Source organism: Armigeres subalbatus, chromosome 2 (assembly GCF_024139115.2).
Source record: "Armigeres subalbatus isolate Guangzhou_Male chromosome 2, GZ_Asu_2, whole genome shotgun sequence".
In the NCBI taxonomy this organism is placed as follows: domain Eukaryota; kingdom Metazoa; phylum Arthropoda; class Insecta; order Diptera; family Culicidae; genus Armigeres; species Armigeres subalbatus.
The window spans coordinates 211,573,984-211,597,878 of record NC_085140.1 but is presented as its reverse complement, the minus strand read 5'-3'; the positions used below and the strand labels follow the sequence as shown (position 1 = coordinate 211,597,878).

Below are 23,895 nucleotides of genomic sequence, written 5' to 3'. Positions count from 1 at the left end.
AAGCTGTGAACAGCAAGCACCCCATGGGGGTCAAAATGCAGGTAACGCATCTGGCTTGCTCGGCCTCGCCCGAGTGTTTGGTGTGCGCAGGTTTAGAAGAAACGGCGGAACACGTGTTGTTCATGTGCTCACGTTTTCGCGCAATGCGTGACCACATGCTTGACACATGCGGTCTGGACACTACCCCGGACAACCTAGTTCGGAGGATGTGTAAAGATGAAGTTGGCTGGAACGCCGTTTTATCGGCTATCGCCCAAATCGTCTCGGAGCTACACAAAAGGTGGCGCGTGGACTCAAGGATGGCTAGTTCAGGCACAAATAAGAGGTGGTCCAAGGGATCGGAGTCGGCTTCATGGGTCATACCGGTGGTCATGCTCTGTGGTCGAACTCGATCCTTTTACCGAACAAGTGGCCGCGCGAAGAACAACATGGTATCGTCGCTTTCGCGGCGTTGGTCAACCGGGCGGGTTCCGAGCCCGAGGACGGAAAGGGGTCCTCGTCAAGGCTGGGGCAGGCGTAGGCACCGTGTCGGCAAGTCCCTCTGTGTGCTGGCGAATAGGCCCTATTGCAGAAAGGTCAATTTGGGGTGCACGCGGCATCATCATTCTTGATACCAGTCGTGCAGAGGGAAGCAGGCGCGAAGTCGACCCTGCCCACCTTCCGAGGACATAGGGCGTGGTAAGGCCACCTGGAAAGCTGGCAACGCGCTGGCACGATACCATGGTGTTCTTCTAAAAAAGCGAGTTACGATGTTCGGTTCTGCAAGGACACGCAGCTAACCTCGAGGGTGCGTTGCGCACTGGCCTCCCTTTGAAGCATTACTTTCTGGTTGTACCGAAGGGACTATGGGCTTGGCGGCAATGGAAACGGTTTAGCGGGTCGGGAATGTAGTCCTGCCTCCCTCGGTGATCCCTAACCCCGCACTTCCTGGTCAACCCAGGATGTCTGTTGAGCAGATTCCCCCTCCATTGTTTAGGAAGGAAAAAAAAAAGTGCGTTTACCAAGCAGCTTTTTGACTGATTTGTGATATTTTGTGCCCAAACGGAAAACGGAATTTATTCCATGCCAATTCATGTATACATTTATACGATTTTCATATACATGTATACGATTTTCAATGCGATTTGTGGTCAATTAAATAGGCTACACGAAAATTTGAGCAAAAAAATTGAAAAATTTAGAATCAATCATTTATATTCTAATCACACAGTATCAACAAAAACATGTTCTATTACTCATCAGAGCTGTGAGAATGGTCCAAATTCACTGTGACCAAATCATTCAAATGCCATTAGGCTGTTAAATGATTCTTTAGCTATTTTACCTACAAAAAAAAGGATCACGAAATACATTTCACAATCTCCAAAAGGCTAGACATATGACCATGTTTTAAGCCAATTCCCTCCTATTTGCGACCAACAGACGTCTGTCGATTGGTAGCGGATAACCCGAACCGACCGTACATGGCACATGACAGCCCTGAAAATCGCGCACAGAAAAATTGAAGTCCTTCATCTATCCGCCATGTGCCGAAGGGCTTTCCGAATGTGCCGATGAGTTCGATGAAGGTTTGGAAAATAACACCGATGCCGCCATGCATGGTGGGTGCTTTCTCCTCACTCCCCAACTGTCTCCGGCTCTGTGCTGCTGTTGGTGCAGCTTTCGAGTATATCCATTTTGGAAACGTCCAACGTCGGTGAGGAATCAAAATTACATACATTCTAGTCTTTCGGTGGGTATTTATTGAGTAGTTTGACTGAGATATGAGCTTATTTCATGGTTGCTCGCTCATGTGCTGATGTCAAATTGAAGGAATTTGATTTGATATGTTTGATTTTGATGCAACTTTGTTTGGGTTTTTTTAAGAAGCATGAGCAAAACACACATTGTTGCAGGTATGATGTGAATCGAACTCGGTTTGTTACAATTGAAAACTACTCTAACCGAAAAATTCGAACAATGTGAACAAAGCACATATGGACTCTCCTAACATAGCCAAGTTTATGCAAGTAAAACTATTTAAATATGAAAAAATATGCAATCCTCTTTCATAGTTGTTCAGATTTATTTGTAATATTTTTTTTTTATTTGTATGGTGCATACAAGACAACACTACTCAGTTCCAACATTTGACTTCAAAGTAAGATCGTCTACCGTATTAGACTCAAGTTAAGTTGAAGTCAAGTGAACTACAACAAACAAGTCTTACTGTTTAGGTTGTAATACGTATCATATATGAAAAGTTACAACCAAGCCAAGTAGTATAACAAAATGGAATAGTATTGACTAAATATTATAGATAACCACATTTGATGTTTAGTGCGTCACGTATTTACTTAGGCCAGAATTGGAATCCGAATCCTACGAATACTAATCTCTAAAAGCAAACTCCGCCTAATATGGTTGATAATGGCATGCGGAAAAGACAATGCTTTCGAAATCCATACAATCCTGTGCACAAAAGCACTTTCAAGCAGAACAGGATAATTGCCAGCGGAATATGCAAAATCCCGCAAGCAACAAAGGACTATCGTTCCACATTCAGACACATTTTGTAAACGCTGTATATGTACCGGCTCCTTCAATCCCAGCACGGCATGTCATCCTGTTTGGTGGTGTTGTGAATGCGATGTGTCATTGGCAGTCATCCATGAATGGATGCAAATGTACGCTCCTATCCACTACAGTACAGCTGTGGCAATATAGACGCGAAAATTGCTCGTCCGCTCCTCGATTGCCGCTTCAGTTGATGGGAGAGCATTTCGAATTGACAGCGATTTGCGATATTTACGTTCCTCAAGTGGATGAATGCGTGCACAGTGCTCACATTATGTGTGTTACTGAGTGCTTGCTGTCGTAGATCTTTTGCACCATTTTTAAAGGTGATGTTAGAGTAGGGCAACCAATTTATAATTCAGATACAGCCTTATTGAACAAATAAGGTTCATACTTCTGAAATTGTGAAAAAGTCAAGAGTCCTTCCTTATTCAATGCTATGCTTCACAAACTAAATATCTGTTCAGGATTTTTCTCACTGATTGCTGTTCATTTATTGATCAAAACTAGTGTAATTCACACTGATTTTCAGCAGATTTAAAAGTTGTTGCGCAGACTGTGTTTGTTGTTTTGGCTTATTTCAATGAAATCAATTTAGCACACGATTTTCATTCAAAGTCCACATTTACTAGAATGTCTGTTGTGGTTTTTCGACGTATCTCAGATGTAACTAGTTCTTTATGGAAAATTTTGAGGGTAGGTCGCTTTGTTTCCATTAATATTAATGTCAATAAGATTTATTTAAAAAATAAACACAATCAAGTCTTGTCTAGGGCCCTCCTTAGCCGCGCGGCTACAAAGCAAGACCATGCTGAGGGTGGCTGGGTTCGATTCCCGGTGCCGGTCTAGGCAATTTTCGGATTGGAAATTGTCTCGACTTCCCTGGGCATAAAAGTATCATCGTGCTAGCCTCATGATATACGAATGCAAAAATGGTAACCTGGCTTAGAAACCTCGCAGTTAATAACTGTGGAAGTGCTTAATGATCACTAAGCTGCGAAAAGGCTCTGTCCCAGTGTGGGGATGTAATGCCAATAAGAAGAAGAAGAAGAAGAAGTCTTGTCTACAAGATTGACAACATGACATATCTCTCACAATTGCTTGCCCTCCTAGTTGGACTTGCTGGGCAAATAAACGACAAGCAAGATTGATCATGAACCGAACAGATAGATATTTTCAAACTTACTTTAACCATTTAAAGTTTTTGGAATTATTGATGTTTTAAAGCTTTTTGGAATCTATGGCTGTAATCTAGTATCCAAAATTCAACAAATCTCAAATCTACCCTGCTGCTATCATTACAATCAACTACATATTGAGGTTGACTGAATGGCCCCCTTCTTCCCGCTCTGAAACATGCAACGCCTGTCAAGATGTCACACGGCGTCACCGGTGACAATGAACCAGACGACGACAACAAAACAAAATATCGGTAAAGTTATTCGCTTCACGGCCGGCCAAATGTAGCAAAAGAACCGTCGGCTTTTTCATCGCCGCATCCATACTCAGGCGTGTTCCTTTCGGTCGTGCCTGAAAGGTCCTTTTGTACGAGCCGTTCCCTTCCAGCAGGCAGGCCACGACGACGGCGGCGGCAAACAGACTTCGGTTCGTTTTCCATCAAGCACGTGGATCTTGTGACGATTGGTTGACAGGACCACAACAACCAAATTTATGCCACAATAGGGTAGCCCTGCCACCTTCTTCGTCTATCTCGATCGACCGTAGCAAAAGAGCGTGCCTGTGGTTCGTTACAAGCGCCATTCAAAAACGAAGAAAATTAGCTCGATGTCGTGTAGCTTATCACGGCTGGAAAATCAGGACACTCGCAGACACACACACACGTTCTGTCCACCCCAGCACCAGCTAGCGATTGTGCCCTGATTGAGACACTTTTCTTATTTCGATCCTCGCCTTTAATGCCATTCTCCGTTTCTTTATTCCTTCTTCCATAGATATTACTACGATAAGAACATCATGACCAAGGTGCACGGCAAGCGTTACGCATACAAATTTGACTTCCAGGGGCTGGCCGCGGCCACGCAGCCCCAGACCGACCCGACCTACAAGTACCAGAGCGACCTGTTCATGTCGCCGTACCACCATGGGGCCAAGCTGAGTTCCTTCATGAGCCCGCACCACAGCATGACGTCATCTTCCGGTGAGTAGCGTATTCTACCGTACAGAATAGATTTGTATTTTATGGGTTTGCGTTCCACTTTACATGTGAAAATTGCCTTGAATAAACAAACATTATGATAACACACGATTTCTGAATTTAGATTGAATGCGTTTTGATGGCCCACAGGGCAAAGGATTGTCCGTTCGTTATGGTGGGTTGAATTTCCCTTCATCGAAACAGTCACAGTTGGTGCCAAATAATAAAATAGAACACCCAGCCAGATTAGTTTACAATTCTGGGCAGGAACTTTAGAAGATCTTTATAAAATCTTGGTACATAATAAATTGTCACATTTTTAAACAAAAAAAAACAAAAAATATTCAGGTTTGTTTAAAATCCTAAAAACTCTGCTGCATGTTTTTACTGAACACAAGATTTTATCAACGATGTACTTAAAATCAATGTTCTTGGTCATGTAAAATATATTTCAATTCAACTTGACTTTCTAGTTAAGTGAGAACCATAAACACCAGATAAACACTATCACTCACGACCCATTCACCTTTCATAAATAAAACTAGATAAAAATATGTTCTTGTATTCTGTTCTGAAAATAATTAAAAAAGGAATCAATATTGCAACCAATTTTGTGATTCTAATAAGATACCATTTCAGCGATCAGTTCAGGATACCCAGAATATGGGATCGACTTAATTACACAGGATTTGGATTACATGACGACAATCCTCCTCCATTGGATCAAAGCTACATCGAAAGTCTTCCGTCGTATTCCGTCCGACTTCCTCAAGTCACTTTTAGCAATGCGGATATTTTTTAAGCTCCCAGCTCGCTTGACACATCAAAAGGACCGGGACCCGATCACTTACCGCCCACCTTCATCAAACAATGTGCTTCATCGCTGGAAATGCCAATTGCTTCCATTTTCAATCGATCTATAAGCGATAGTGTTTTACCAGAAGTTTGGAAGCTTGCTTCGATCGTTCCTGTGTACAAATCCGGTAACATACATAGTGTAGAGAACTACCGTCCGATATCAATCTTGAACTGTTTTGCCAAAGTTTTTGAGAGTTTTTTGCACGAAGTATTATACCCAGCAGTACAGTCTATCATCTCCGAGTATCAACATGGGTTCATGAAAAAGCGCTCCACGACATCCAACCTAATGGCGTTCACTTATACAGTGCAAGACGAATTGGAGAACCGTAGCCAGGTTGGCGCTATTTATTTGACTTTTCAAAGGCGTTTGACAGAGTACCACATGCACTATCGATAGAAAAACTTGACCGACTTGGCTTACCTACTTGGACCATTCAGTGGTTAAAATCGTACTTATCCTCTCGCAAGGCTTTCGTCAAAGTACATGGCGTCAAGTCTGATGCCTTTGACATTCCCTCTGCAGTACCGCAGGGCAGTATTCTAGGTCCGCTCATCTTTATTCTTTTCGTCAATGATCTGTGTAACAACCTGAGCTCCGGAAAACAGCTTTGTGCGGACGATTTGAAAATATACCGTGCCATTAAATTGCTCGTAGACTGTTGTGCTTCACATACACATGTTGTAAATGTTGCAAACTGGTGCAAGATCAATGGTGTGCAGATGAAACCGACTAAATGCAAAGCCATTACATTCACTCGTTGCCGATCTTCTTCTATAACCTATAACTATTGTCTTAGTCACACAGCGCTTCAGAGGGTTACATCGAATCGTTCTCGACAGTAAGCTTCGTTTTACGGAACATTTATCAGTTACCATCGCTAAGGCCAATGCTATGCTTGGATTCTTACGGCGGAAAACAGCACAGTTTGATGATGTTCATGCTCTCAAATCATTATATTGTGCATTAATTCGGAGCATACTAGAGTATGGAGTGCAAATCTGGGCTCCGTATCATTCCGTTCACATTGAACCCATCGAGAGAATACAAAAACGCTTCATCAACTACGCCTTGCGCCGCTTACCATAGATCAAAACTGCCTCCATACCAAAATCGTTGTGCTTTGATTGACTTGCAACCATTGGCGTCGAGTGATGCTTCAGAGGATGTTTATTATCGACGTCATAACGTGCAACATCGACTGCCGTTCCATCCTGGAGAATGTTCGATTTCACCATCAGGAATCGTCAACTGTTATGGATCCGTGGCTACCGCACACATTACGGTCACAATAATCCATTGGACTTATGCTGCAGACTATTCAACGAAGTGTGATGTTTTTTCGACTGATGTTAGCAAATTAGTTTTACAAATAGGATTAAGTCAAACAATTAGTCTGTGCAATTTATAAGTTGAAGACGATGTACAATAAATGATTTGAAGACTGCAGAGACTATGTCCCGCGGAATGATAGTCAAAAGCAATTTCTTCCCCGATAGAATATCCACAAGGCAACAAGGATATCAATTAACCAAGCAACGGAAAACCAAATCGACAGCAAATTCTTCTCAGATACCACGAACGTCTGCATTTACTGCACGGTGAGTGTACAATCAGTGCACTACCTCGTTGTAGTATGCCTGCGCAGCAACGCGTTGAAGGCGAACGTCGTGGCTAAGACGGTATACTTGCCTAAAACTACGTGCAGCAGCTGGAAGTGGCTGTTCCAACGCAAGAAAAGCTAAATACAGCTTCGCTTGAAGATGGCTGGAGAGATATTCGACCCGCCATCGGTAGCACCGTAACCGCTGCACTAGGCACGATGCCTCCGGATCAGAGAAACAACTGGTATGACGGCGAATGTGAGCAGCTGGCGGAGAAAAAGAAGGCAACATAGACGATTTTGCTGTAGCACCGCACGAGGGCGAACGAGGTACGATATAAACCGGAATGGAACAAACAAAACTCGATTTTTCGAAGAAAAACGCACTAGAAAAAAGGTCGAGGCCGTAAAGAGATGGAGGAACTTTACCGCGCCAAAAACACACACAAATTATATGAGACATAGAACCGTTCAAGTAAGAGTCACGACATAAACGTCAGAGCCACGACATCTTACAAATAAGCATCTAACAAATAATAATACTTGTTCAGTACTGTTGGGTACATTAATCATAACTAGACCAACATTTGAAAAGGGCGTAACAGCCAAAATTTATTTCTCCTGATTCTTCGTCTATATATAAAGCTATATATATGGACAAAGAATCAGAAGGAATAAATTTTGGCTGTTACGCCCTTTTCAAATGTTGGTCTAGATAAGTGCTGGCTGTGATGGTGGCATAACAATTGACTTCGGCGGTATCCGTTGGAACTGCTGAAGAGACATTAGCTGGTATATTGACAGAGGTAGGCTCGTACGGAAGGGTCGTACAATAATTACTGCCGTACCGTTTTTAACGGGACAGTCCCGTTTCTTAGACCTTATTGTGCTGTCCCGTCGTAATCTAAAAAATCTTCAATTTGTTCCGTTTTTTAATTAATTCTTTCAAAGAGCTCCAACATTTCATTCAAACAAATTCTAAAATCAAATACATAGAAAGTGTTTTTTTTTGTGTGTCTTTATTAAAGAGATTTTAACCCTCGGCTGGCTCATCTCTTAACAAAGAAAGTGGACGAAATTATTAAACAAAATGTGAGTTGTTTTGTTAATAGTGTTGCTTTTAAAAGAATGCTATTTAAGCCTTCTTGTATTTTCCATTGATCGACTTTTCTTACGGTGCTTCTCCGGGGAATTTGTTATACAGTTTCATTTCTCGCTTAACTTTTCAAAAGGACCTAAGTAACATTTTTTTCATGAATTAATTTGAATACTGCAATCAATAGCTTTCATGTTGTTCTGTTGATTGCGCTATTCAAATTAATTCATGAAAAAAATGTTACTTAGGACCTTTTGAAAAGTTAAGCGAGATTTCAATGACTTTTTTCTGTTTTTTTCGCGGTCATTAAATGTGGCCGATTTCATCAGATGATTGAACGGAATTAGTAACTTTGTAGGCAAGTATTTTCTGAAAATCAGATCACGCCTTAACGTCAATAAAATGAAGCACAGAGACAGACATTCTAATTTTCAGGCCAAGTTCATTTTCGATTATTCTTTTTGAATCTTCCGAAGTAGGTAGGAGAAATGACGGCTTTGGTAGGTTTTTTTTGACCAAATTTTATGAAATTTAGTCACAATATTCTCTGATATGTAAAGAATGTTTAAGCCAAATTTGAGCATAATTAGTTATAGAAAACCCCCGTGACGATAATAGAACAAAACCTGCCAAAGCCGTCATTTCCCATAATTCATTTTTTTTTTCAAAACTGCGTTACCACATATTTTCCAATTATTCGATTCTTTTCATTAGGAATCATTCTAAGTAAATCATCTACTGTAAAAAAAACAAAGGCAAGAAAAAATAATTTATAAATCAACTAAACAAAATCGAGTTTAAGGCAGTTTCAAACCGAGGGAAAATTTATGAAAAAAAATATTTGGTACGGGAAATTAACAATCCCACCCTATTGCTCTTTTCGCATTTGTCTTTTTACATTTTTTCTTACCATTATAATGCCCAAAACCGGTCTTAGACAGGATACTATGACTATTGTTTGTTATTTCCGATTAGGCCGTTATAAATCTAGACCAACATTTGAAAAGGGCGTAACAGCCAAAATTTATTCCTTCTGATTCTTCATCTACATATATAGCTATATATGTGGAAGAAGAATCTGAAGGAATAAATTTTGGCAGTTACGCCCTTTTCAAATGTTGGTCTAGAAATATTTAATTAACTTTTTGTCCTACTGGTCTCCGAAAGGTTAAGGGGGGGATAATAAAAAATAAATATTAAAATGAAAAAAATCAAAAAACTCCTCGGATTTGTTAAAGAATGGCTTGAAACTCTTCAAAATTATCCGAATTTTATTTTGTTGCCCTCTCAAAATATTATTTTTTTGCAAAAAAAATCCTTAATGCATGTCTAAGAGTAGATTCAAAAAAAATTCCAAAATTCCTTAATATTTTTTTAAATATTTAAAAGTGCGTGATTTTCTGGTCATTTGTGTTTTTGTCCGCGTCGTTCAAACGGAGGTTCACCAGGAATGGAGGAGGAATGGAATAAATAACAAACGAATTGACTGTAACGTCAACTTTCTTTTTCTTTCCCGATCTGCAGTTTATATTATAGACACTATAGGTTCCATAGACGAGCTGAGGCGAAGGCGACTGTAGCCAAACGAACTGTCAGTTAGTGTAGCCAAACGAGCATGACGTCACTATTGCAACCAAAGCAACGCAGCGTGTGACGTCAAATTCGCGTGGTACACTGTGAAAAAGTGGAAAAACACACTTAATCGAAATAACCCAACCGTGCCTGTGCTCGTCTATGGAACCTACAGTGTCTATATTTTATATGGGTTGGTATTGATGTGTCGCTGATTCTGTCTCTTTTTGCTCCGGACATGTCATCCGGATCTCCAATGAAAGAGCCAAAAACATTAGTGAATTCAAACTGAAATGCGCTCATTGCATCTTTAAAATTTCTAGAAGCGTTGGTACTGGTCGGCTGGGGAGCCACTGTTTTGTTGCAATTGCGTGAACCCGGAGACCATCAGTGAAAGCACGGCATAGTGATCTGGGGACATCTATTATAGCACTCCTAGCAGAAGTAAGATGGAACATTGAAACGGTCAGTTTATTCTACACAGAGTGCATTGAAACTCGGTATTATCAACTATCTGTCCCTTAGGATCTTTTCTTTTTGAACTGGTTCCCCGTGCAGCACTCGGTTCGGAGTCACGAAGTCGTCAGGTTTTCCTAAACCGTAAAGGATCCAGTGGTTCGTTATCGGATGAATCTTCTGGCCTTTGGTTTAAATCGCCAAAAAGAATGGTCCCTCTCGACCAGGCTAAGTCAGGATCTACCAATTATTCCAAGAAGAAAAGACTTTGGTACCTTACGGCCCAGAACTACACACGACAACTGAATCATTTGTTTGAGAAACTGCATAAGTCCATTTTAGACAATTTCGAGAAAACAACAAAAGCTGTTTTTGAACAAATTGGCACCGAATCTTTCGATTTCTTCGATACAGATCAATAGTTTTTGGCAAAACTCAACACCCTGGGGCTCTTCTGGTGCAAAAACTGTAAGTAGTACTCCACAATTGCTCTTAAAAGTGCGTGGACATATGTAGTTTCTCAAACAAACGAAAAAAATTTCATACATTCCTGAACAAAAATTATTTTTTGGTATTTTTTGCCAGAATATGTATTTTTGGACGAGGATTCAGAATATAAAAATCTCATTTTGGCCAAAAATGTTACATATGCAGTTTCTCAAACAAACGGTTCAACTGTCCATTAAGCGGTTGTGAGTTTTTTTTTTTCTGTGGTGGAAAACCCAATAGCTAGCCGACCATGGGGTTACTGGGTAGTCTCTTCTGTGGATTTGGTTTCAAATTCAGAAAGAGTCAAGCACTAAAATTAATAATTTCAACATTCGCTACAACATTTTTGTAGCTTTTGCCAAAACTACGATTCAGAAGATCTAAAAAAGTTGGCTCCTTGCTCGAAATCCTGGCTACTCCCATGTTTGGGGGGAATTTCTCGCGGATTACACGAATTATTACTCCATACGCCATGAGACGCTGGTTTAGATCGTTATCCGGTAACTCACCTTCTGAGATATTGTACACTGCTACCAGAAACTATCATGGTGACTTCCATAGAAATGCGCTGGAATAGTTGAATTTTCGCGGTTCCATATTTTTCTTAAGTTAGTCTTGCATCGTATCAATCGAAATAAAAAAAAAGACAGTGAGCAATACAGCGCTGTTTTATATACCTTTTCCAAAACCAATACATCGGTATCCAATTGTTGCAAAAATCCTAAAACCTTCACCCTTGTCGGCCGGAGGAATGGGAATGATGGGAAGCGAAATTGGACTGTTGATTTGGGATCACATATTATTTTGATATTTCACCGCTGAATTGCAACAAACGCCATCCCTGCGAATAAATTTACTGCAGTTGGGTAGTTAACCTTTTTCTGAACAATTAAAAAAATATTTATTTTTAGAAGAACATATAGAAACGTTGATTCTTCCTTGATCGAATGGTCCAAAGCCAATTATAATCTGACGGAAACGGCTGAGATATTGACATTGAAAGAATCTTATATTTCCGCGGCGCATTTTTGATTTTCGCAATCGCAAAGTGTACGCTAAAGTGTATGTAGAAAACACGGACGTAGTCCTACGTCAAAAGCTACGAAAAAATAATAAAACAATAAAAAATAAAATAAACAACTAGGATAAACTTAATTTTTCAATTTAAATAAGATCAGATCGATTGAATGGACTACCACTGACTGTAAACAGTTCAATACGCACCTTGAGAAGCAATCCCTTTTATATTCCACTGGTTTTACTTCATTCATTGTGGTATGCAATTTAAACACCGGAAAATAAAAAATGGCAACCGAAACTCTGCATTTTTTTGGGAGGCGATTTGTTTTTAGATTAGTGTTGTTTTAATTTCAAAGCCTACTTTCTATTCCGATGATAAAGATCTCATTTCGACAACTGAGCCTTTCAATTAAATGATACTTGTGAAAAGAGCGTATTGTCAAGTAGATTAACATAATCATTATTGTCTATTTCATAAGGTTTTCTATCATTATCGGCAATAGACAGCAACAGCAACTGTGCAAAATAAATGAATATTTCCGAAGTATGTTATCGATTCCAATGGTTTTTAAAATGAAGACCAGATTGTGAATGAATCTGAATATGATTTAGAACCGATTTGTGTTAAATCTGTGAACTGTGAAAAATGTGATCATCTAAAAAATATAGCGAACGGAATGTAAACTGTGCCAGAAATTCTTACCATTTCTGTTTTCTAATTGCATCATGAAATACTATAAACCACATGAAAACAATTTGGTACACGAACAGGGCTACACTTCGACTGGTAGCCTGTCCACATCAAATAAGCAGCAGGCATTATCTTATCGTATGAAAAACCGTTCTTCCTTTGCAAGATTCTCATATTATTGATTCGTTTCGGAATCGATTTTTCCGTAGTAAATTATATTTCCTCCCACATAATGCGCCGTCTGGTGGCTTCTTAAACCAAGAAACATTTAGCTATCCGACTCCATCGCGCAAATGACCCATCCACCAGTCATCATCGTTGTGCGAACACATTCAGAATGGAGTGATCGAATTTCCTTCCCAAGAAAAGCGCATCCTCGATACACACCACCCTCCTCACCGAATACAATCACAACTTTGTACAATCCCTCGCTTCTCTAAACCACCCTCGCGGCCGAGCATCCCACACACAGTAAAACACTTTTCACGCTCCAAAGTGGGTGGGAACGACGACCGGCGCAGACGGAAGACCTCAAGTATCATCTTCTTTCCTATACGCATCCTGTCTCACTCTTCGAAGCAAAACACCCCCCTTCGCGCAACGGATGTCTTCGTCTCTTTCTTGCACTCTCCGATGCACGTCTTCATATTTGTTAAGTTTTCAATTTTGTACGAAACCATGCGGCGTCGTCGTCGGCCGACCTTGCCGCAACCGTCCTCCGCATTTTGGGGGGCTCCTTCAGACTGATGTGGCGTGTGTCGCACTCCGGCCAGAACCGGGGAATTTAACGGGAAGTGGAGAACCCGACTGTCGGCCGTGTCCGCTTGGGGAATGACGACGCGACACGGGACCCGCCTGGGTTCAGGCCGGGGTGTGCAAAGGAAACGAAATCGTTCTCCTGGCTTAATTTCTGTTTCCCTAACTAGTTCCGTTTCGGAACGGCTTGTTTGTTAGGAGCTTCCGAAGAGCCGTCATTTCTTCGTCAAAAAAACAGCAAACAGCAGCCATCGACGACACGGAGCAAAACGGAGGATATTAGTGCTAATATTTTTTTCCTTTTGCTTTTTTCTTAGTCTGGTTGAAGCGTTGTAAACCAGTGGGACGGAAGGGTTAACTGATGAAATAGGTAAATTGTTTCATACATGATTTGATGCCAACTTATAACAAAACAGTATATCTTAACAGCATATTTTGGGATAGGATTATCATCAAATGCTAGAAAACCAAGAGGAAGAAAAGTTTTGTTTTTGCTTACATTTTATCAATAACGTTGTTTTATAACACTATGAAAAGGTACTGACGTTACACGTATTGTGCAGCTTGTTTACTGCGCTCAGCGACCCTAAGGTCCAGCCTTGGGACTTTTCACAAACAAAAATAGAATACAATACAAACTAATTAACAAAGCAAATTAGAACTACAGACTTAAAAAAAATGGTTGGAGAGTTAAACCTGGACGAAAATACAGGACAATGCTGGTCCTTGAGACTGGGCAAGTCGTACCAGGGTGCCCAAGTAACATTTTAAGTTTTATAACGCTCTTGAAGACCATAATTTACTCTTCAAGAGTGTTATAAAACCAGCATAAAACCAAAATGTTACTAGGGTGACGTGGTTTCTTTGGCCTTCCGTAACTGCGCGGTCCTGGAGCTGCACATTGGTTTTCCCAATCCTGGTTGACTATCTTATTGATCCAGGCTTTAACGTCAGCTGAGGCAACCGTTGTCGTGAAACGCCGGTCTTGGTGACCGACTCCAGCCTGAATGTCCGCCGTAACGTTCCCTGCCCACAGTGTCCCGGGATCTAGGCGAAGGTTGTCGACTGGTGTTCGCAACCGAAATGGCATGGATCCATGGGTGTTTTGGGTGGTCGCCTTGCAGCCCAGCGATGGCACTGGCGGAATCAGTCAGGACTAAGACTGGTTTGTAGAAGGTGGTGGTATCAGTAATAACCCGACCTGCGGTTTCCACCGAGAAGGCGTTGCATTGTTCAGAAAGGGTATCCGATACCGTTAGGTTGTTCCCAGTAACGCCTAAGCCGACCTTTCCCCTCAAAAGGAAACCGTCAGTGTAGCGGCGTTCATGGTTCCTCAAAACGAACTTCGTAGGGCTTCCATTTTTGATCCCATTTATTAAAAGCAGTTCATGTTGGCTGTTGCGCTCCTCGCTCCGTGCCAGTGGACCCTAGCCATTAGACTGAGTCTGACGCCGGCCATCGTGTGCAAGATTTGATCCCCTTAAACAATGAGAAGTGTCCTGTGGTTGCTTGATGCGACGGAAGCGTATGCGGCGACGTTTAGGCAAATACCTGCCTCCACACAATGGCAAAATGAGATGAAATCTGCTACGACGCAGGCAGCCTTAGCGGGTGTGAAGAGAAGAAGTCCGAAACCTAGGGGAAGGTACTGGTGCAGACTGGCAAGCTCCCACCGTGCTTCACAAGTCAGCTCCAGTCCGTAAAGCAGTCCGCTTTCAATTAATGATTGTCCGATACGTGTGTAGCCCTGTTATTTGTCCTATGCGGTTTTGATAAGGTGTTAACAAAGCTAATCCTCGATCTGCAGTCACCTTTGACCGCTTGGAATTGCGGGACGAAGGACACAGACCGACGAGGCCAATGAACTGCAATAATCGCTGTTTGGATTCAGATGTACGCGTTCACAACGGAGTGTCTACGACGACCACCAACAGGGTGTCGTCCACCTAGACGAAGATGTTTAGGGAGAACAATAAAGACCCCGTTCATGGCAACCATAAACAGGGTCACCACCAGAACAGACCCCTGCCGAACCCCAATATCCTTTGGGCCTCCAGGTCCTTTGGGCCTCCAGGAGGCGGAGTTATCGATAAAGACCCAGAAGGACCTGCGTGAGAGGAAGTTGTGGACAAAAGCTAAAATGCTACCAATAAAACACCAGTCCACCAGCTGCTTGAGCACTAGTGGAGTTGAAGGGCTTCCAAATAGAGGAAGTGCACCGGTTTTGGCCAACTTAGTGCCTAATTTGGCCAACCCTAGAAAATACAAATTTTCCAAAATAATCGAACACTTGAAAGCAGCGTTGAACCGTGAGGGATATATCTTTTGTTGGAACTAATAAAACCCTCGCGAACTGCTTTATTTTTGGAGTTATTCGCAAAATTGGCCAAATTAGGAACATGGCCAAAACCGATACAGTTCCCCTATTCAAAAAAAAACTAGATCAACGTGTTTCCCACGGTCGAAGGCGCTTTAGAGTACGTCTCCTTGTTTGGCACTGCACCCGAACGAAAAGTGTGTTGGAGGGAATTAAATCTTCTGTAAGCCTCAAGCTTTTTACGTAACCTACGGTCAACTAACCCCTGACGACCTTCGATACACAGGAGGTCAGCAAGATAAACCGATCAGCGGTGTCGCAGGAGAAGATACTGTTTTCTGGGATTGGAATGACGTGGCATGTACGCCACTTGTCGGAAAAAGCGTAACTGGTCCAGGCTTGATTTATCAGATCAAGGAATACCATTTTTGCGGTAGGGGAAAGGTATTCCAGTATCAGATATCCTATTCCAGCGGTTCTCAACTTGGGGTACAAGTAACCCTCTTCACTGGCCCCAGGGGGTACCTCAAATAAAAATGCGTAAAGGCGGATGTATTACAACTAATAAAAATAAAAACTAATAAAAGCTTACTTTAGAGATTAACCTCCTCCTAAGAGGCTCGAAAGCCTCCTTTCAAGAGGCTCGGAAGCCTCCTTTCAAGAGGCTCGGAAGCCTCCTTTCAAGAGGCTCGGAAGCCTCCTTTCAAGAGGCTCGGAAGCCTCCTTTCAAGAGGCTCGGAAGCCTCCTTTCAAGAGGCTCGGAAGCCTCCTTTCGAGACGCCCGCCACCCTCCTCTCCACACGCTCCCAACCCGCCTCTCAACCGGCCCGGAAGCCTCCTTTCAAGAGGCTCGGAAGCCTCCTTTCAAGAGGCTCGGAAGCCTCCTTTCAAGAGGCTCGGAAGCCTCCTTTCAAGAGGCTCGGAAGCCTCCTTTCAAGAGGCTCGGAAGCCTCCTTTCAAGAGGCTCGGAAGCCTCCTTTCAAGAGGCTCAGGCCTCCTTTCCAAGAGGCTCAGGAAGCCTCCTTTCAAGAGGCTCAGAAGCCTCCTTTCAAGAGGCTCAGAAGCCTCCTTTCAAGAGGCTCGGAAGCCTCCTTTCAAGAGGCTCAGAAGCCTCCTTTCAAGAGGCTCAGGCCTCCTTTCAAGAGGCTCAGAGCCTCCTTTCAAGAGGCTCGGAAGCCTCCTTTCAAGAGGCCTGGAAGCCTCCTTTCAAGAGGCTCAGGAAGCCTCCTTTCAAGAGGCTCAGGAAGCCTCCTTTCAAGAGGCTCAGAAGCCTCCTTTCAAGAGGCCTGGAAGCCTCCTTTCAAGAGGCTCAGAAGCCTCCTTTCAAGAGGCTCAGAGCCTCCTTTCAAGAGAGCTCAGAAGCCTCCTTTCAAGAGGCTCAAGCCTCCTTTCAAGAGGCTCAGAAGCCTCCTTTCAAGAGGCTCAGGAAGCCTCCTTTCAAGAGGCTCAGAAGCCTCCTTTCAAGAGGCCTGGAAGCCTCCTTTCAAGAGGCTCAGGCCTCCCTTTCAAGAGGCTCGGAAGCCTCCTTCAAGAGGCTCAGAGCCTCCTTTCAAGAGGCTCAGAAGCCTCCTTTCAAGAGGCTCGGAAGCCTCCTTTCAAGAGGCTCAGGAAGCCTCCTTTCAAGAGGCTCAGAAGCCTCCTTTCAAGAGGCTCGGAAGCCTACTTTCAAGAGGCTTGCGCGCCTCCTTTCACGAGGCTCCCAAGCCTCTCTTCAAGAGGCCTCCTTTCAAGAGGCTCGGAAGCCTCCTTTCAAGAGGCTCGGAAGCCTCCTTTCAAGAGGCTCAGGAAGCCTCCTTTCAAGAGGCCTGGAAGCCTCCTTTCAAGAGGCCTGGAAGCCTCCTTTCAAGAGGCTGGAAGCCTCCTTTCAAGAGGCTCGGAAGCCTCCTTTCAAGAGGCTCAGAAGCCTCCTTTCAAGAGGCTCAGGAAGCCTCCTTTCAAGAGGCTCAAGCCTCCCTTTCAAGAGGCTCGGAAGCCTCCTTTCAAGAGGCTCAGAAGCCTCCTTTCAAGAGGCTCAGGAAGCCTCCTTCAAGAGGCCCAGCCTCCTTCAAGAGGCCTCAGCCTCCTTCAAGAGGCTCAAGCCTCCTTTCAAGAGGCTCGGAAGCCTCCTTTCAAGAGGCTCAGAAGCCTCCTTTCAAGAGGCTCAGAAGCCTCCTTTCAAGAGGCTCAGGAAGCCTCCTTCAAGAGGCTCGGAAGCCTCCTTTCAAGAGGCTCAGAAGCCTCCTTTCAAGAGGCTCAGGAAGCCTCCTTTCAAGAGGCTCAGAAGCCTCCTTTCAAGAGGCTCTGGAAGCCTCCTTTCAAGAGGCCCGGAAGCCTCCTTTCAAGAGGCTCGGAAGCCTCCTTTCAAGAGGCTCAGAGCCTCCTTTCAAGAGGCCTGGAAGCCTCCTTTCAAGAGGCCCAGCTCCTCAGAAGCCTCCCTTTCAAGAGGCTCAGAAGCCTCCTTTCAAGAGGCTCAGAAGCCTCCTTTCAAGAGGCTCAGAAGCCTCCTTTCAAGAGGCTCAGAAGCCTCCTTTCAAGAGGCTCAGAGCCTCCTTTCAAGAGGCTCAGGAAGCCTCCTTTCAAGAGGCTCAGAAGCCTCCTTCAAGAGGCCTGGAAGCCTCCTTCAAGAGGCTCGGAAGCCTCCTTTCAAGAGGCTCGGAAGCCTCCTTTCAAGAGGCTCGGAAGCCTCCTTTCAAGAGGCTCGGAAGCCTCCCCTTTCAAGAGGCTCGGAAGCCTCCCCTTTCAAGAGGCTCGGAAGCCTCCCCTTTCAAGAGGCTCGGAAGCCTCCCCTTTCAAGAGGCTCCGAAGCCTCCCCTTTCAAGAGGCTCCGAAGCCTCCCCTTTCAAGAGGCTCGGAAGCCTCCCCTTTCAAGAGGCTCGGAAGCCTCCCCTTTCAAGAAGGCTCAAGCCTCCTTTCAAGAGGCTCAGGAAGCCTCCTTTCAAGAGGCTCGGAAGCCTCCTTCAAGAGGCTCAGAAGCCTCCTTTCAAGAGGCTCCAAGCCTCCTTTCAAGAGGCTCAAGCCTCCTTTCAAGAGGCTCAAGAAGCCTCCTTTCAAGAGGCTCAAGCCTCCTTTCCAAGAGGCTCGGAAGCCTCCTTTCAAGAGGCTCGGAAGCCTCCTTCAAGAGGCTCAGGCCTCCTTTCAAGAGGCCTCAGGAAGCCTCCTTTCAAGAGGCTCAAGCCTCCTTTCAAGAGGCTCAGGAAGCCTCCTTTCAAGAGGCTCAGAAGCCTCCTTTCAAGAGGCTCGGAAGCCTCCTTCAAGAGGCTCAGGAAGCCTCCTTTCAAGAGGCTCAGGCCTCCTTTCAAGAGGCTCAGAAGCCTCCTTTCAAGAGGCCTGGAAGCCTCCTTCAAGAGGCTCAGGCCTCCTTTCAAGAGGCCTGGAAGCCTCCTTTCAAGAGGCTCAGAGGACTCCTTTCAAGAGGCTCAAAAGCCTCCTTTCAAGAGGCTTGGAAGCCTCCTTTCAAGAGGCCCGGAAGCCTCCTTTTAAGAGGCTCGGAAGCCTTCTTTCAAGAGCCTCGGAAGCCTCCTTTCAAGAGGCCCGGAAGCCTCTTTTCCAAGAGGCTCAGAAGCCTCCTTCCAAGAGGCTCAGAAGCCTCCTTCAAGAGGCCTGGAAGCCTCCTTCAAGAGGCTCAGAAGCCTCCTTCCAAGAGGCCTGGAAGCCTCCTTCCAAGAGGCTCAGGAAGCCTCCTTCAAGAGGCTCGGAAGCCTCCTTTCAAGAGGCTCGGAAGCCTCCTTTCAAGAGGCTCAGAAGCCTCCTTTGAAGAGGCTCAAGCCTCCTTTCAAGAGGCTCAGAAGCCTCCTTTCAAGAGGCTCAGAAGCCTCCTTTCAAGAGGCTCGGAAGCCTCCTTCCAAGAGGCTCAGAGCCTCCTTCCAAGAGGCTCGGAAGCCTACTTCCAAGAGGCTCGGAAGCCTCCTTCCAAGAGGCTCGGAAGCCTCCTTTCAAGAGGCTCAGAAGCCTCCTTTCAAGAGGCTCGGAAGCCTCCTTTCAAGAGGCTCGGAAGCCTCCTTTCAAGAGGCTCGGAAGCCTCCTTTCAAGAGGCTCGGAAGCTTGATACGTAAAATTATTTTGAATCGGACAGTTTCACGGAATAACGGAAATTTTAAACAATTTTCTAGAGAGTCACAAACTTCACAAGTTTTCAAGTCCGTTTTTTATAAATCTGGAAATACGCTTTTTTTAATTAACAGGGAAAAAATACCTCAATGAAAGCATAAGTTCGAAAGGATACCTCTAAAGAAAAAGGTTGAAAACCGCAGTCCTATTCCATCCAGACTAGACTGCCTCTGAAAAGAGCAAAGGACTAGTAGGTCCGAAGGTAGTCGAAAGTCATGCAGCGTCAGGGTCCTGTTTGAGACGATTCTTTTGAAAATCAACTGGGTAGGCACTTACCGAATACTATACCAACCAAATAATAAAAAAAAAAAGAAAAAAAATAGTTCGGCTGCGACGGCTAATTGGGCCGGATTGATAGAGTCAAGGAAGTTCTCCCACTGCTTCCTTTAGTGCTTTACTGCTTTATCTCGGATAATCGTACGACATTCGTGGTGTTTTTCGAAACGTGTCGAATACTGGTTTGAGGGATGGAAGAACCAGTGGCATCAAGGACGACCTTAGAGAAGTCGCAGAGCATTAGCGTGGTGCTTTTTTCTAATACGCGTTGAACGTTTCCATCAAATGATACCCACTTAGCGTATCATGATGACATTGAGGACTCTTAGTTCCAGCGGGGGAGAGGCGCTCGCAGTAACCTGGATTAGGTAGTGGTTGCTTCCGTATAGATCAGGAGCAACCTCGGAGGCGAGCCAGCCTGGGGCTGCAAGTCTCCTTAATAAAGCTAATAAAAAAAAAAAAGAAGCAACCTCCCATTTTAGCCCGGGAAGAAAAAACCGCTGGTGAGAAAAACATTCACTATACTGATGACAATGCTTCCTCGGAGTCGGACTCTTACGACTGGGAGATCTTCACTAATCTGGAGGACATGAAAGGGGATCTCCCGAAGGATCTCTATCGTAACTGAGTGCCGGATATTTGAACCTACCTTTTATATCCACTTGTACTTCCCTCCGAGATCCAGATAAGCAGAGGAAACACGGTTGACTATCTGGAGGGCTATGGTCCAGGGCAAACTGTCGTACGTCGACAGTTTTAGGCTTGGCATGTTGCTCCAGCATCCATAGATGTTCCACTGAAGGCAGAAATTGACCTTCAGATGAAGCCCATGAGTTGGAAAGGAGGCGGGAGTATTAGATGATTCCGAATTTTATGTAGGTAGGGGCGTTTATGTCTCACATGTGCTGCGCTGATCAATGAAGACGATAGCGCTTTGGGAGTCCATTTGATGGGTAGGAGCGTCTTGGTCTTGGTCGGGCAAAGGTGGCGGTTGGGTCTGTAGGCGGGACTATTAGAAAGAGAGAGCTAGATAAGGTTGAGGAGAATGCTGGTAGTGGTAGGGTTAGAACTTATGTTCCCGGAGAGCGGCCGATGGGACTTACCGTCGGAAAAACTGGGTTCGGAGTGCCCGTGGAAGCACGTTGAGCTTACAGTAGTACTGCGTACTGCTGCTCGAAGACTTGAATCTCACTTCGTCCACCGGGGGTAAGCAAAGCGTTCCGAGAAAGCCAAACTGAATTCGCTTGCTTCCTTCGAAGTCCTCCGGAGAAATAGTGGCTTGCTACCTTGGGCTTGCAAAATGACTTGTAGGGGTATAATGCGTTTCTCTTCCGTCTATCTCCCAGCGTCGCGATTATTGACATTTTCAACAAACATCTTTGCGACGATACAGAATTGTTAGTTCGCCTCTCGACTAATTTTATAAGCTTCTAGAAGATAGTAAAAAAATCTATCAAACGCAGGTTGGGGATGAGATTTACATTTGGTAAAGTCCTATTTCAATCAGTCCCAGCATTTATTATTTCAAGTTATAGATTGTCTAACAATTCTGCATAGGAACCTACCAAAACCTGTATAAGAACTGGGCATATGCGAAAATGTTAGATTGTTATACGAATATTGTAAGAGACCTTCCAATTTTGCAAGCTTTTCTTGTATTTTTTTGTATAAGAATCTAACAAATTCGCATATGCCCAGTTCTTATAATGGTTTTGGCAGGTTCTTATACATAATTGTTAGAAAATCTAACAGTCGCTGATTGGGTGTATTAGTACAATAACTATTCTTATAATTAAATATACAAAACACATAATAAATGTTAAATCTAATATCATCTTTATTATGTTTGATCTGCTTTCAGCATCCATCTTCCCATCGGCGGCATCTTGGGGCAATTGGGGCAGTCCTGCGACGAACCTCTACCCCTCGCACACGATGTCCCACGTGACACCATCCCACGTTGCACCGCATCTCGGCTCGTACCCACACTACGCATGACCATCACCGACGACGACCAGCTCTGCCCATCATCATCACCACTCGCAGGTCGACAACTTTGACATCTACAAGAAGTTGTCCCCCTACGAATAATAGCAACAGCCGCAGCACAATGCCGAGGCTGCCAGCGAACAGTTCTACAGACACAACCTAGATAAATGTATTTTAGACCATCTAAGCAAATGTCTCAACTTTTAACTTTCCAAAGCCCAACAGAGAGGAGAAGCGGAGATACAAATATTTTAAAGATTATACAAAACGGAATTCCAAATCAGTGTATACTAGCAATATTTTTGATGTAAAGAAAACGAATCTCATGTCGCAACTACGCAAATGAAACAAACTAGTCTTCAGATAAAGGATCGAGTCATCGTAGGTATTGAATTATAATGTATAAAGCTATTTTATATATGTACATAGATAAAGGGACACGTTAGATACATTTTTTGTTTATAATTTGTGATACGTAAAAGATAATTGGCAAGTATTACCAAAACAAGAAAATCTAGTCTTCTATTTATGTTAAACTCATCGAACAAAACAGTGCAAAAGCAACTCTCTAGGAAATAAGAATCACCGATAAGAATTCTGTTCGATTAGTTGTGATGATCAATTCTCTGAAATATTTATAATTTCACGAAAAAGCAAATATTCGTACATACAAAGACTGTGATAGTTAACGACACTTGTTAAAATTTTGTTCTCGCAACAGTTTTTACTCAAATCGTCTACAACTATTGAGGGAGAACTATGTTTTACCACAAAGATGAGAATACAATACCTTTACATGTAAATGAAAGTCTTAGCTCCTACAACTGTACATAGCAATATTTATACAAAACAGAACATATTCAAGACAAACAGCTAAACAAATCAAGCATAAAGTAAACTCAATAAGATCAATTTCCATGAATGTGTTGTCGAGGTAAATGTTATTAAATGAGCGTTATCATTGTTCGTCGAAACATTTTCTTATCAAAAGTAATTGCTCTTCTGTAAATAAAATCAATTGCGCTCGATGTGAAAGAACCGAAAGGAAAAAATCAACAAAAACCAAAATCCATCAAACATTATCACTGATCATAACTACTTTGTGTGAAGTTCAAATGTATCAAGTCTTATTGAAGCAGACGGATATCAAAACTGAGTGAAAACAAATTAAAAACAAAATCTTACAAAACTAATCGTCATTGTGGCTGAAACTAGAATAAAGATCAAATAACAAACATAAACTCGTAACTGAATGTCTATTTTTCCCATCTACCGGTACATGTGTCTTTGTCCATGTTCAATGGTAAGAAACAACAGTCTGCAAGAAAATTTTCTGGGCAAAGACAACAAAATCGCTGTAATACAAATATTAAAAAATAAGAATATTACATGTGTAAATTGTGTGTGACAAAGCCGAAAAAATATATTGAAAATAAACAACCGAACATAAAATTCAGTTTTCATTGTGTATGAACTGGACAAAATTATATACTAATTAAATTGAAAACCAACAAATGCTAATAAATTCGTATAAATGTTTGAAAAATATAGATTTATTGTTTGTCTTTCTTTTCCTGCAATACTCACTCTCAATGATATGAGACGTATTCTTGTTGAAAGGCAAAACCCTTCCTCCTTCTTGTTGGGATTTTCGTAGGAAAGCAATTCTGTCTAGCCCTATCAGCAGTGCATTGTTAACTGACACGCCTGTACTTGCCATGCTGTAAGGAAGTCACCGGACCTTGGTGATTATACTACTCTTCTCAAAAATGGAATGATGATGTAAATAAGTGCCTGATTTTTTGGTTGACACATCCATCCTGTGCATGTGCCTTCACTTCAGACATTCCGCCGTGAACCGCTCGTGTTACTTTCGCAACCACGTTTCTCAAAACAATCGTCTTCATATTCCCTGAGGACTTCAGAAGGGAATATCCCTTGATTCGCCTAGTATCTTTTGGAGAGGGAACCGTC

At 43.2% G+C, this 23,895-nt stretch overlaps 1 protein-coding gene across 3 annotated transcripts in view; it reads left to right on the top strand.

Annotated features, from left to right (window-relative positions):
- Positions 1 to 23,471, top strand: part of LOC134211586 (DNA-binding protein D-ETS-3) — a 321,549-nt gene extending 298,078 nt beyond the window's left edge. For all 3 annotated transcript variants that reach the window (XM_062688598.1, XM_062688597.1, XM_062688599.1), the window contains 2 exons: positions 4,509 to 4,714; positions 21,794 to 23,471. In XM_062688598.1, coding sequence (XP_062544582.1) covers positions 4,509 to 4,714; positions 21,794 to 21,930 — 343 coding nt within the window. In that variant the 3' untranslated portion in view covers positions 21,931 to 23,471. The remainder of the gene's footprint in view (positions 1 to 4,508; positions 4,715 to 21,793) is intronic.
- The last annotated feature ends 424 nt before the right edge of the window (positions 23,472 to 23,895 follow it).